The sequence below is a fragment of the Polypterus senegalus genome, chromosome 2 (genome assembly GCF_016835505.1).
Source record: "Polypterus senegalus isolate Bchr_013 chromosome 2, ASM1683550v1, whole genome shotgun sequence".
NCBI classification, from domain to species: domain Eukaryota; kingdom Metazoa; phylum Chordata; class Cladistia; order Polypteriformes; family Polypteridae; genus Polypterus; species Polypterus senegalus.
The window spans coordinates 166,917,313-166,933,129 of record NC_053155.1 but is presented as its reverse complement, the minus strand read 5'-3'; the positions used below and the strand labels follow the sequence as shown (position 1 = coordinate 166,933,129).

Below are 15,817 nucleotides of genomic sequence, written 5' to 3'. Positions count from 1 at the left end.
ATAATTTTGAGATAGCGGAAAAATTGTGTTGATGGGAGATTAAATTTGGAGTATAAATTTTCAAATCTCTATATGATTTAATCCCATACTTTTCCCAACCATTAAAAACTGTGTAAGTTCAAGGGGGTGGAAAAAGGTGGTTATCATGTAGAGGTGCCACAGATAAAATATTTTCTAACTTGAAATGCTTCCTAAATAGGTTCCATATTCTGAGTGAATGAAGGACAACTGGGTTGTTAGTATATTGGTGATACCCTGTATTTACTGGTGTACAAAGGAAGGAATATAAAGAAGTGCTGCAGGATTCCATTTGTACTGCAGATCAAGCTAGTGTGTGTTCATGTATTTGTGTCAATGTCCAAGTTTTTATAGCTTGTATGTTTGCCGCCCAGTAATAAAACTGAAAATTAAGAAGAGCCACGTCACCTTCTGATTTAGGTCATTGTAGGGACGCCTTTTGAATAAGCTGATTTAATGAATTCCAAATAAATGAGGTTATGAGTGAATCTAATTTCTTAAAAAAAGATTTTTTAATGTATATGGGGATGTTTTGAACATTAGAACAATCTAGACAAGAACAGGCCATTCAGCCCAACAAAGCTCACCAGTACTATCCAATTATTTCTTCCAAAAAACACATCAAGTCGAGTTTAAAAAGTCCCTAAAGTTTTAATGTCTACCACACTACTTGGTGGCTTATTCCAAGTGTCTATTGTACTTCGTGTAAAGAAAAACTTCCTAATGTTTGTGTGAACTTTATTCTTAACAGGATTCCAACTGTGTCTCCATGTTCTTGATGAACTCATTTTAAAATAACAGTCTCAATCCACTGTACTAATTCCCTTCATAATTTTCAACACCTCAATCATATCACTTCTTAATCTTCTTATGCTTAAATTGTACAAGCTAAGCTTTTTTAATCTTTCCTCATAATTCAACAACTGTAGCACTAGAATCGTCCTAGTTGCTCTTCTATGGACCATTCCTAGTGCTGCTATGTCATTTTTGTAGCGTGGAGACCAAAACAGCACACAGTACTCCAGATGAGGCCTCACCAGTGCATTATAAAGCTTGAGCAGAACATCCTTGGACTTGTACTCCACACATCGTGCTATATAACCTAACAATGTTTGACTTCTGAACACTGTCAGGAAGCTGGGTCTACAATGACCCCAAAAACCTTCTCATAACGTGTACTCTTGATTTTCTGACCACCCATTGTGTATTCAAACCTAACAATTTTAGTTCCTATGTGTAATATTTTACATTTACTGATATTAAATCTCATTGCCACAAACCTGCCCAAGCCCGTATGCTATCCAAGTCCTTTCCGTAATGATATAACGGATTCTAAACTTTCTGCTAATTCAAATATCTTGGTGTCATCTGCAAACTTAACCAGTTTTTTATTTATATTCCTGTCTAAATCATTTATATATATTATATCATTATTTTTGTCTTAATGATATGCTCTTTAATTACACCCTGACAGTGAGCTTCACAAAAAGAGAGTGAAAAAATGCCACTTTAAGGATACTGTTCAGTTTTAGCTTCATCCAATTTAGAAGCACATACTATGTTGTTAGTAATTAACAAATTTTTAAATATCTCATCAACAGAGAAAAAGGTAAAGGAATAATATTATTACCAAACACTAAAGAAAGGTAATTAATTGGATGGGGAACTGTATAATCTGCGTAAACCCAATGCATAGATTACACAGGTCAACAGGTATTTACATCAGAGATAATTTTATGTGGGTTTTGTATTGTTTTTAATGCTGATTTCAAGTCTGTGTTTAGCTTTTCTCTAGCTTGTCTAGTTTTTGTAATTATGCTAATTATATACTGCATAATATTTGTTATAATTAGCCTAAGCGTATTACAAGATTTAATGACATTTGCCTGTATTTTTATGTTACAGATGGCATTAACTGTGATTGACTTTGGTTGTGATCATACCTAGAAATTGTATTAATCATCCAGACAGCTTCTGTATTGTGTGTGGTTCAATTGTAATTGAAGCACTATGTCGCCCAATTACCGCAGATCCTATTTATTTATAGGTCCACAGATCAAGTCCGTTTTGCAGGATGATGGTTTCAAACAATCTCTCTCTGCAGCTGAGCTACAAGTCTGTGAGGAAATTAAGTAGCTATGTGAAAACTTTCTGGGTACCCATAAGTCTCCTGCATACAAGGAAGGAGCTCAGAATTTGCTTGATTCATATGAGAAACTGGGCTGTCATCTTGTCATCGAAAATACACTTCTTGCACTCATATCTAGAGTTCTTTCCACAAAATCTTAGTATGATAAGTGACGAGCAAGTGAACATTTTCACCAGGACATTCAGTTAATGGAGCATCACTACCAAGAATTCTGGAATGAGAGTATGATGGGTGACTACCGTGGGATGATGTACCGTGACAATCCAGACACAGTGTACACAAAAAAATTCTACTCTAAGCTTTTTTGAATAACCAGTGGTAAGTGACTGAAACTGTTCACTATATCTGTGCCACAGTGTGTGCCTATTTGACTATATTGAAACATTTACTTCATTGGTGTTTACGTTTTAGTAAAAACTACACGCAAGTACACTGTAAAGTAACATTACTCATAACTCAAAAGTTGACGTGACTAGAAAAGACTGAAAGCGGATCTGAAATCAGCTTTTAAAACTGGTTTAGAAAAGTGTGTTGTGGTCTCTGATGACTAACAAAAATATTTTTTGTTGCCTTGTGTTATAAATAATTTTTCCATGAGATGATTTTGTAAATAAAGTTAATTTTTAGATTTATCACAATTTTAAATTTAAAATCAAAATGGGTTTAAACTCCTAACACAGAAAACACAAACACATAAGCACATATTAAGGGATTCAAAATAATCAATTAATTTTATTTAAATACCTGGACACAGTGTTTCAATGTCCAATATACCTCCTTCACAAAAACTATCCAGATCTTCCATTTTAACTTTTATCCAGGGGACGTATGTTACTCCAAGCTCCACATCCCAGTACTGCTTATATTCAGGTTTTATTCCTTTGTTTAGGGCCCAAGCAATCTAAACGCAAGAAATAATACAATTGGGGGGAAATAAAAAATGAGTGTGGTACTAAAATACATTTTAGCAATTTGGGTATTGATAACAGAAAAGAGATAAAATACATATACAAAGTAAAAGTAATGTAAAAGATAATGGGTGCTAGATAATGAAATCAATTATAAATAATTATAACAACATAAACCAAAACAGTACCTGTCAAGCACATCAGGAACATATTATTTAGATGACAGACCAAACTCAAGAGTTTTTTTTTTTTTTTACCTCAATTAGGACTCTCCTGTCATTGGTAGTGGAGGTCTTCCTTGGCCTACCAGTGTGTTCTTTCTTCTTAATGACATTCCAGTCAAATATTCCCAAAACCTAAGGTTTTATCGATGTCTCTAATGATTATATTCTTGTTTTTAGGGCTTATAATGGCTTCTTCGATTATCATTGGCAACTTTCATTGAACATTAGCAACTACAGACTTCAAAGTTTAGAATGAAGCCCAGACATAAAACCCCTGCACTAATGAATCAATTAAACACACCTGAGTAATCTCAAACACCTATGATGCCAATTGTCCCAAACAGTATGGCACCCTGAAAGTGTTGTAATTTCTACATTGTGTGACCTAAATTTATGCAAATATTCTTTAAGTTTGCAATGTGTATTTTGTCCACATCTGAACGGTTTGATTTGTAATTTTATAAACTGTGGAGCAAAGGGGTAAATCAAGGAAAAATGTGCCTTTGCCCCAAACATTTATGGAGGGCACTAGAGATTTGTTTTTGTGCTTCACTTACAAAATCAGCTTTTTCATAATTTTGAATGGTTAGCTTGTTATTATGTTTATTAGTAAAGCTTACAACCAGGAGCCTTCACAACATTGTATTTTTTTATCTCTCAACTCTAATCTAAAAGTGTACTTCTCTGGAGACCCTAAAAGTATTACTTTGTATCTGATTCTGCCCCATTCACACTTAAAATTGAGATCCCAGATTTTTGTTTAATGACTACAGACTTTTTCATTAAACAAATGAAAATTGTCAAAATTCTGATTTTCATTTTATTACAACACTTCAAAACCAACACTTTAAAAAGTACTTTCAGGCAACATGTCATGTCCAACAATTAGTCCCTGTTTTACATGGCTGCTAGTTTAATACATAATGCCTAAAATAAGATGTAATTAAAATACTATTGCATCTGTAAAGCAGAAAAAAATAGATTGTGTGGACCCTGACAATCCTGCTTTTCTGAGTGAGGCCACAGGCACTAACTGGCTTTTTACACTTTATGCCATAATCTAATACAGATACAGTGGAACCGCGGTTCATGACCATAATTCATTCCAAAACTCTGGTTGTAAACCGAAACAATTTCCCCAATAGGATTGTAATTAATCCATTCCAGACCATACGAACTGTATGTAAATATATTTTTTTAAAGATTTTTAAGCACAAATATAGTTAATCATACAATTGAATGCACATCGTAATAGTAAACTAAATGTAAAAACATTGAATAACACCGAGAAAACCTTGAACAACAGAGAAAACGTTGCAAGAGTTTGCGCTATAGCCTTACGACTCGATCGCTGTGAACACTTTTTTATAAGCACGGGGAAAAAAAGGTACATTTGAACAAATCTGAACTTTATTTAAAAACCAACCACAAGCAACCAAGAAAGCAACATTGCAGGATTTCACGCTAATACCCTTACAACGCGATCGCTGTAAGCACTTTCTTTTAAATGAGTTTTAAGCACAGGGGAAAAAAATGAACATTTGAAAAAAGAGAAAAGTAACATTGCAACAATTCACGCTACAAACTGAAAATATGTAATACAAAAACTAACAATAAACCAAGAAAACTAACCTTGCATGAGTCAAGTTCTGGCATGAAGTGAGGAGGAACTAGGTAGAGAGGAGGTTACAGTTTTGAGGGAGAGTCTGGCTCTGCGATGGAGGGATGTTTCACTTTAGGTGTTTTCTCTGTTGCGATTTCTTGGGTTTCTGTTTTTTTAGCTGGTGGATCACACTTGGAGGGTGTGCCGGTGCATTGTCCATTAGAAAGAGGCATTTTTTAGGCAGGTTATTCTCTTCGAGATATCGCTTCACAGTGGGAGCAAAAGCCTCGTGCAGCCATTCCAAAAACAAGGTCCTTATAACCCAACCCTTCATGTTTGCCCTCCACATCACAGGCAGTCTGGCTTTGTTTACATTGTGCTGCTTGAAAGCACGAGGGGTCTCAAATTGGAAAACGAGTAGCGGCTTGATTTTTACGTTGCCACTAGCGTTAGCACAAAGCAAAACGGGTAACCTGTCCTTCATTGGTTTATGGCTGGGCATAGCCTTCTCTTCCTGGGTGATGTAGGTCCTTTTCGGCATCCTCATCCAGAACAATCCGGTCTTGTCGCAGGTGAAGACTTGTTGCGGGATGTAGCCTTCATCCTCCACTAATTTTGTAAAATTTTTCACAAATTCTTTCGCAGCCTCAGAAGTAGCAGCCTCCCATGCCTTACCACACTATGAATGCCACTTCTCTTGCGAAACTTTTCAAACCACCCTCTACTGACTTTAAATTCCTCACTTTTGCCACTTGTAGGAGGATAGTTTTGCAGCAAATCGCCATGATTCTTCCTGGCTTTCTCGCATAGCATCGCCTCGCTAACGCTATCTTCTGCAAGTTGCTTCTCGTTCAGCCACACTAGCAACAGTTTTTCCACCTCTTCCAGCACTTGAGGCCTCTGCCTGGTTAACGCTGTAACTCCTTTTGCAACATCAGCTGCTATAATAGATTCTTTCTGCTTTAGAATAGTCGAAATCGTAGATTTTGACTTCTTGTGCTCGGCGGCAAGATCAGTAACACGAACGCCACGCTCATACTTTTCAATAATTTCTTTCTTTACTTCGATTTCATTTTCTTCAAAACTTTCTTCTCACCACTCTTCACTTGCTTAGAAGCCATGGTTAACTGCAAAAGCACACGAAATACTGTAGCGCACAAGAGTTCACAGGTAAAGCACGCACAGCTGACTGAGAACAATGTACAGGGAGAGGCTGAACACATGCTTAAATACAGTAATCAGCGTGTACAAACCGGAAGGGAAATGAAATAGAGCACAAAGAGTTCACAGCGAAAGCACGCATGTCTGACCGAGAACAATGCAACACGTGCAGAAATCATCGGCACGCACAACCGAAAGGGAAACTGGCTTGTTCGTATACTGAGTGTGTGGTCGTGAACCGAGGCAAAAGTTTGGTGAACTTTTTGGTCGTAAACCGAGTTGTATGTGTACCGAGACGTTTGTGAACCAAGGTTCCACTGTACTTCCCGTCTCTAAAATAATAAAACAAGTTTGCTTTCGACCTGCCTGCCTCTATCCTTCCCTTTTACTTTACTTACTATTCTCAATGTGTCACTTTCTTGCTAACTAATCCATATTCATCTAAACTGATCTAAATCGATATCAAATCTATTAGAGGATAAAAGAAAAAAAAACTGTTAACAGCAACCTTTATGAAACAAGTGATTTTTAAGAAAAACATTACGAATGCAGTAAAAAAATCCAGCTGATAAAATTCAAGCAAAAATTTTTACGAAGCTTCCATAATTGCACTGTATATCTCATATGTTTCTTTTAATAAGAGTATTTTAAGGCGGTACTTTTTACTAACATTATTATATTCAATTAAATGTTGTAAAAAATGAAGGCTCAGAGCACTTGTAAATGTAAATCCATGACTGACAACTACAATTTAAAATGCACTATTTAATAGTACCATCCTCCAGAATTCTTACTCACCTTAATAGCTTTCTGGTTTACTTTGAAAGATCCCCGACTCAACTTCTGTAAGGCTCTATATGCATCTTGTCGATGAACCATAACAATGTATGCACAGCCCCTAGGTGGAATCATCTGAAATAAACAAAACACTTAACTATTTACATCTGTACTGTACTGTTTATTGAAACATTCCTTAATACAACAATGAAAAATTGGCTTCAAAAGGATAAAGGCATTTTTAGCCGATACAAAATCATACATGCCTATTTTTGTTTTATTAAACCAAATTTATAATTATAACAATTAAAAAGTTTAAATTGGGTAATAAAGGAATACTTTGCCCAGAAATTACACCTTATTTTACTTTACCCCGTGTAGTTTATAGTGGTGGCCAAGAATTTTTATCTCATGTTTTCATGCAGAATGAGAGAAGTTTATGATGTAATGGAACATTTGTTGACCTATTACGTCCAATGGCAAACAATGTAAAAAATCATACATCGGGGGGAATCTTACGTAAGTCTTGTTACATAATCTACATGTCCATTTTTCATTATTTTGAATTGACTCTTGAAAGGGGAGAAGTGGATCTTTAATCCACAGGCACAGTATTATGGGAACACATCTTTCCTGTTAATTTTCAATGGTGAATATTCTATTAGCATTAATAATATTTAAGTAAAAGATACTCACATTTTGCTTGTTTTGAGCATACGAATGGATAAAAAAAATGTGGATTATGCAATACGGGTTATGTGAGAATTTTTTTCTCATTTTTCCCCATTGCCTGACCTTGGACAAAACAGGTCACCCTTATGTTCTATTACACAAAAACTGAAGAAGAATTGAAATACTTGAAGCTAAAACTGAAAGATCAGAACGAAAATCATTTAAGGTAAATGCAGGAAAGACCAAGATGATGGTTGAAGCTAAACCAGGTACAGTGCATCCAGAAAGCATTCACAGCGCCTCACTTTTTGCACATTTTGTTATGTTACAGCCTTATTCCAAAATGGATTAAATTCATTTTTTTTTCAGAATTCTACACACAACACCCCATAATGACAACGTGAAAAAAGTTTACTTGAGGTTTTTGCAAATTTATTAAAAATAAAAAAAAACTGAGAAATCACATGTACATAAGTATTCAAAGCCTTTGCTCAATACTTTGTCGATGCACCTTAGGCAGCAATTACAGCCTCAAGTATTTTTGAATATGATGACACAAACTTGGCACACCTATTTGCAGCACCTCTCAAGCTCCATCAAGTTGGATGGGAAGCGTCGGTGCACAGCCATTTTAAGATCTCTCCAGAGATGTTCAATCGGATTCAAGTCTGAGCTCTGGCTGGGCCACTCAAGGACATTCACAAGGTTGTCCTGAAGCCACTCCTTTGTTATCTTGGCTGTGTACTTAGAGTCGTTGTCCTGCTGAAAGATGAACCGTACCCCCAGTCTGAGGTCAAGAGCGCTCTAGAGCAGGTTTTCATCCAGGATGTCTCTATACATTGCTGCAGTCATCTTTCAATTTATCCTGACTAGTCTCCCAGTTCCTGCCGCTGAAAAACATCACCACAGCATGATGCTGCTGCCACCATCATGCTTCACTGTAGGGATGGTATTGGCCTGGTGATGAGTTTCCTCCAAACGTGACGCCTGGCATTCACACCAAAGAGTTCAATCTTTGTCTCATCAGACCAGAGAATTTTGTTTCTCATGGTCTGAGAGTCCTTCAGGTGCCTTTTGGCAAACTCCAGGTGGGCTGCCATGTGCCTTTTACTAAGGAGTGGCTTCTGTCTAGCTACTCTACCATACAGGCCTGATTGGTGGATTGCTGCAGAGATGGTTGTCCTTCTGAAAGGTTCTCCTCTATCCACAGAGGACCTCTGGAGCTCTGACAGAGTGACCATCGGGTTCTTGGTCACCTCCCTAACTAACGCCTCCCCCGATCGCTCAGCTTAGATGGCCGGCCAGCTCTAGGAAGAGTCCTGGTGGTTTCAAACTTCTTCCACTTATGGATGATGGAGGCCACTGTGCTCATTGGGACCTTCAAAGCAGCAGAAATTTTTCTGTAACCTTCCCCAGATTTGTTCCTCGAGACAATCCTGTCTCGGAGGTTTACAGACAATTCCTATGACTTCATGCTTGGTTTGTGCTCTGACATGAACTGTCAACTGTGGGACCTTATATAGACAGGTGTGTGTGCCTTTCCAAATCATGTCCAATCAACTGAATTTACCACAGGTGGACTGCAATTAAGCTGCAGAAACATCTCAAGGATGATCAGGGGAAACAGGATGCACCTGAGCTCAATTTTGAGCTTCAGGGCAAAGGCTGTGAATACTTCTGTACATGTGCTTTCTCATTTTTTTTATTTTTAATAAATTTAGAAAAATCTCAAGTAAACTTTTTTCACGTTGTCATTATGGGGTTTTGAGTGTAGAATTCTGAGGAAAAAAATGAATTTAATCCATTTTGGAATAAGGCTGTAACATAACAAAATGTGGAAAAAGTGATGCGCTGGATTTGGACTTTCCAGATGCACTGTATTGCTGTTACAAACCCAAGCTCAAATGTCAATCGACAGAAAGTCTTCTTGGATGGTGTAGAGGTAAGAACTGCTGCCTTATAACCAAACGATTCAGAGTTTGAATCCAGGTGCTCCACATCTTGAGTAGTGAGCTGCTATTATTATTACTATAATAAAAACATCCATTTGATTTGAGTCTGTAACAGCGAGTGTAAAGTTTTGGTACCTGTAAAAGATACCGCTGAAGGGATATAAGCAGACACACAAGAATTTTTAACTGTGATTTAATAGGACAAAGGCAGCTAATGTACTATGGTACTGGTGTTAACTGTAACTAAAGATAATAATCTTGTGAAGGATAAGTTCTGGCTATTATAAGTTTCCCACCCTAAATCCAAAAGGACAGGGCAAAGCAGCACATCACACAGTCACATACACACTGAGATACAAAACTGTGTGTGGTCGGGGGGTGGTCCCTGAGCCAGAGCAAAAGCTAGCTGCTATAAGCAAATGAATGCCACTTGCCACCAATATAAACTTCATAACCAGCCGGAGAAATTGTCCATTTTAACCACATGAATGAAAAATTCAGGATTCATAAGTCACGTGCATTTTTTCTTTAAGAGAGAAAAGTTCTACCTAAGCCAACAGATAAAACTGATAAGTTACATGTCTTTTTCTATAAGAGAGAAAAAGTTAAACTAAGCTTTCATAATTTTATGTTTTGTATTGTTAGTTTCTTTTGTCTATCTATATCTATATATTTGCATATGTCCATCTTCTATTATCCTTATGTTTATTTATAAATAAAATGTATTATTTTGCTAATTTCAACAAGTGTGTCTAACTTATTTGTGAAAGCAACTCTTTAGCCGTGTTTCTATTCACAACAGAGAAAGTTAAGTGTAAATGTATACTTTCGCCGATTTATGAACCTTATTCATAAATTATACAGATTTATGTGTAATTTCTGTCATCCCGACCAGAACGTGCAACTGAGATCCTACAGCCCATTCACTGCATCAATCTGATGTCCCAGGATGGATGTCTTATGGATTATCAATCAAAAACTCCTATAGCACATATTTTGCCTTTTGTTTATTGTGCAACTCCTCACCTAACAACCTACCTGTTTAATGACTGTGTGGCCTTATGACCAGCTGTCCAAACAGTCAGCATTTTACATTGCAAGAGAATGTTGGTTGTGGAAACAGCACAGCGGCGTCTCAGCGTCAAATATCTCACCTTGCATCTCAGTATCACATATTTCATATATAAATTTGTACATTAGTGTGCATCACATAGTACAAGAGGTCATTTAAGAATTGGAAAAGTTACTGGCGATCTGGTTCGATGATCAGATAGAAAAAAAAAAAAGATGAGCTTCTTAATAATTCAACCCAGGGAATGCAGTATCTGAGACCTGAAGACGTGCAAAGGCAAAGAATCACAGAACCATTTACAGCAAGTCATATCAGTTTTGTCAGAGTCAAACTGCATAGATGGAGTATCAGCGGTGAAGCAGCAAGCTTGGACATAGAAGCAGTGGAAAAATTTCTTCACCATTTTGATGAAATCATTGAGAAAGGCAGGAACCGTCCAGAACAAATCTTCATTATGGATGAAAATGGACTTTTTTGGAAGCAAATACCCAAAAGGTCCTACATACACAAAGTTGCTAAAACAACATTACGTTTCAAGGATTTTAAGGACAGGGTCACAGTGTTGTTGGGAGGAAATGTTGCTGGGTTGAAGTTAAAGCCTTTCCTCATCTATCGCTCTAAGAACCCATGGGTAGTGAAGCAGGTTAGTAAGCACATGTATCCTGTTTACTATTGTACAATATCTAACACAAACCCACTATCAGTATAGAGTATACTTGAAACATACTTATCAGGAAAACAAGGGAGGCTCCTCACTTATCAACTAATTCACTTGATGACCTAGTCATATGAAAGGAACTCTGTCTTTAAGTGATGAGTGTCTGTATATTGTAATCAGTTTATTCCAGATTAATTATCTTGTGAACACAGTACAGTGTCTAGAGAAAGCTCCATCACTTCTTTAAACACCATAAAAGCAGGCAGTCACAAGCAGTATATTTGAAATCTTGTCCTGATTACTGGCTGTTGAATCAGTGTTAGTTTTACGGCATTTAATCTGAGGAGTAAAAATCACAATTCAGATTTGCATTTCTATTAACTATTTGCAGTAAAAGCTCCTACTGTATATATGTTATTTAATCCATAATTGATTACTGTGAGTATGAATATCATTAAAACAACTCTTCATTATGTTTTCCATGTAATAACCAAACTATCCCTGTCTTTGTTATTTCATAGCATTTGACAGACATGTCACAAATAAAAAAGCAAAGCTTGTTCTCATGCTTACATTACTTGTGTCATTTGGAGCTAATGGCTCACTGACTTTTGGTCTTTCCTATTTTCTCCTCTAATGGCAGCTTTTCAAATCTAATTTTATTTTTCACTTGTTCATTGCCTGTGACTTTGTCTTGTCCTTCCTCTCCTATTTAAGTAATCGGTGAATGCTACACAAATGTTGGGTCTCCTACTTTATTATCCTTTCAACATGGAAATAACCTTTTTCCTCAATTAGACAGGTGCATAAGACATTATTTATCTTGAAGTGGAGGTGTTTCTTAAGGTCCCATAAGAGAGACTGGTGACTAAACTGAAAGAAGCTGAAGTTCAAGGAGTAATTTACACATAGGTGAAAAAATTAGATTAAACACAGGAAGCAAAGGGTTAAAGTGCAAGGTTTATTTTTGAAAATTAGGTGATGTTAAACGAGGAGTGCATAATTGTTACATTTAAATACATAAAAGTCTATCTGACACTTGAAAATTCACTATATTCAGGCCAACAGTGATTTAGAAGGTTAACATGATTTAAAGTAACAAAGCTAGATGTGTGCAGTACAAGTCAAGAGAGGTTAATTCCTAAGTTATACAATACACTAGTGAAGGTCTTTTGGAGCACACTGCATAATTTTAATCTCCATTTAAACTATCCAGGTATTTTGGTACCTTTCATATCCATACACAGGATGTGAGATGGACTAAACAATTCTGTTAAACATGAGAAAGAGGTGTTTTACAACTTATCTTATACAAATTATCTCTGCCTTTATAAGCTAAAGCACTGTTATATTTGGTGGAGGTTGGTGGTTTTCTTGAAAAGGCTTTATCTGTCATTAAAATGTTTTTCACTAAGTGTTCAAAGCAGTTTATTGGAATGGACACTAGTGCCACTAGTCTGTAGTTTTAAAATGACTGCACGGCCTGGAACTGGGACAACGATTGACTGTTTCCACAGCTCAGGTACAATAGTACAGCTCAAAGTCCAGTTAAAAAATATATGAAAAACTGGAGAGAGCTATTTGAAAATAGACTTCAAAGGACAACCTGATATGGCATCTGGTTCCGCCGTTTTGTTGGTTTTACATACCCACAAAGGTTTCTTCACTTTAATTATACTAAGCTATATTCCAGAAATATTTTCGCTATTTTTAAAAATCAATTCCCTTACTTAAGCATTATGGGTACTAAAATCATTGGTTTCAAAGTTAGTCTAATGATTCATCTGCTAAAAGCTTGTGCTCCTTGTCCACTGGAAAAGTTCACATTTTTTATAGAATCCAGTTCTGCAATTCTTTTCAGACCTTTCCAAACCTGCTTTGGATTGCGATCATTTAACAACCTCATGACTCCCAAGTACAGCTTTTTATTTTGTTGAATTAACCATTTAATCCTTTGCTGAAAACTCACTTTACTTATACAGTGGAACCTTGGTTTGCGAGCATAATTCGTTCCAGAAACGTGCTTGCAGTCCAAAACACTAGAATACCAAAGTGAATTTCCCCATAAGAAATAATGGAAACTCAGATGATTCGTTCCACAACCCAAAACTATTCATATAAAAATGATTAATACAAAATATGAAGTAAAAATACATAAAACAAATTAACCTGCACTTTACCTTTGAAAAGAATCATGGCTGGTGTAAGTGAGTTTCTAAACTCTTGTGGGATTCCACCCAACGGGACGACATGTGGAAGAGTGTCATAAAAAGCAATCGCAGACTCCCAGCGCTGTAGCAGTTCACCGTAAAAGCGTATCCAAAAAGATTGTGGACATGCTATAAGCGCCTGCCATCGATGGGTGATACAAGGAACATTATAAATGCGCAGGGCACAGTACTGCTTGGCGGCAACCCTGTCCGACTGCTATGTCTTGTGTATAGGAGAGTGGCAGATCCCACTACAATAAATAACCATGCTGTTGCTGTTTCAAGCTGAATAAAGCTGGTTTTGTTGTTAGAAGTACTGAGACTCCGCTTCATGTTTTGAGGAGCAAGACGGGCACTTGTACTTCACAGCACACACACACGCACACACACACACAGTCACAATGCTGTAGTAAACAGTATATGCTCGTATGGATGTTGACTATATGAGTGAGGCACGTAAACTCAAGACAGAGAATAGAAGACGATTGCCCACAAGAGGAGAGAGAGACACACACGCGCACGAGAGAGAGAGAGAGAGACAGACAGACAGACACGCACGTGGGCACGCACACACACACACACACACGAGAGAGAGACAGAGAGAGACACACACACACACACACACAAGGACTGTGTGATGCTTGTAAGGATTTTTGGCAATGTTGGTTTAAAACTTCTCTGCCTCAAGCATAATTGAAGTAGACGTCTCTTTCCTTACTTTCTGAGCATTTAATTAATCTGGGATATTAGCAGCACACAGGGCATTAATGGTAGTTGCATGCATGAGCTGTAGACAGACAGGGCCAAACACCAATCTGAGATTTCCAGAGCAGGCAATACACAAATCTCCCATTGAATTCCAAAGGCAATAACAGAAAAAATTACAAAGGTTTTAACAGATATTATAAAGCATTTTATAGAAAGAACTACTGACAGACTGGTAAAAAAGGAAATGACATAACTATTTAAAAGATAAAAAACAGGCACAAAACAACATAACTGAACCAATAGTCTGCTACAGTGCAGCAACCATTAGACCACAATACTGACATTCAGTCTTTATGCTAGTAATTAGAGTTTCACAATGCAGGAAATATTGAAAAGGTTAATGGAATGAACAGCAATAACATATTTTCATTTAATTTAAATAAAATTGTGCATTTTTGCATTATTTCATTTACACTGATTATTTGTGTTAGATATCCAGAATCACACTTAATTACAAATTTGTGATTTCCACTCAGAGTGCTTGCAACCATTTCCATATTATCTCTTACATGTAACTGTTGCTTATGCAACTCCAAAAATAATACTGTGGAGAGTGAAGACATGGTAAAAACTGAAAAAAAGTGATTACTTCCAATTTAATTTAACTGTTACAGTCTTAAAACTGAAACAAAGATAATATGCTATGAGACAATATAGGCTTAACTGGAGAGGACATATCTGCAAAGGTACAAGGCACTTGTCTTAAGCTTGGAGAGCTGCCCTTTTGGGTGCAATTTATAATCCTCAAGGACATACTTTTCATCTTAAAAATATTAAGTACAGCTTCATTTGAAAAGCAGAAGTCTAGACCAAATAAACCTACCATTAAGAAGTAAACAGCGTTAATTTCAAAAATTAATATCTCATCCTTTAAATTACCGTGATTGTATACAATAGTGTCCATTTTTACAAAATCTAAAATTATTATAGTACCACGTAAAAAAGATATTTGGAAAAGTATTAACTAGCTGTGAACATGGCAAAAAAAGCATGATTAAGACTTTCAACATAACATTAGCAAATATTACGATATGATACTAAGTAGAACTAGGAGATCCATAAGCATATGTATAGTTTATGCACTGCTCTGTAGTTGTAAGCTTTTGTTCAGTTTTACTCACATTAATTGATTCGATTTGTCCAAATTCCTCCAACAGGCTGGCAACGTCCTGTTGTTGTGTTCTCTTGTCCAGCTGGCCCACCCACAAAGTAGTGCTACAAACTAATTGCAGGGGTGGAAAAAAGATAAATAAGGGAAAAAAAAAAATCAGGACAATTTCTCAATGAAAAAACATAAGTTAAACAATCTCTGAATCTAAGCAAAATACATAATACCTTGTGAAAATCAACAACGCCTGGACTCAAATTAAAATTTTGAAAGGTATTAATTTTAATAATTCTCAGATGATTCTGCAAGTATGGGGTGTATTGATAAAAGAGATGAGACAGAGTATAGGAGCCAGCTGGAAAAATGTGTTTCTAGGTGCAAAGAGAATTGTCTACATCTAAATATCAGCAAAATCAAGGAACTGATTTTTGACTTCTGCCACACCAAAGAGCATCTACACATCATGTCCATTTACTTCACGGCATGGATACTGAAGTCTACAAAAAATGTATAATGTAGAGCCACCTAAAACTCCCT

The 15,817-nt window shown here is 36.6% G+C and overlaps 1 protein-coding gene across 2 annotated transcripts in view; it reads right to left on the bottom strand.

The window, feature by feature from the left end:
- The window catches only part of LOC120523539 (SR-related and CTD-associated factor 4-like), a 440,470-nt gene that overhangs the window by 150,605 nt on the left and 274,048 nt on the right, over nt 1-15,817 (bottom strand). For both annotated transcript variants that reach the window (XM_039744940.1, XM_039744941.1), the window contains exons 13-15: nt 15,294-15,394; nt 6,862-6,975; nt 2,912-3,068 (exon numbers count right to left, since the gene is read on the bottom strand). In XM_039744940.1, coding sequence (XP_039600874.1) covers nt 2,912-3,068; nt 6,862-6,975; nt 15,294-15,394 — 372 coding nt within the window. The remainder of the gene's footprint in view (nt 1-2,911; nt 3,069-6,861; nt 6,976-15,293; nt 15,395-15,817) is intronic.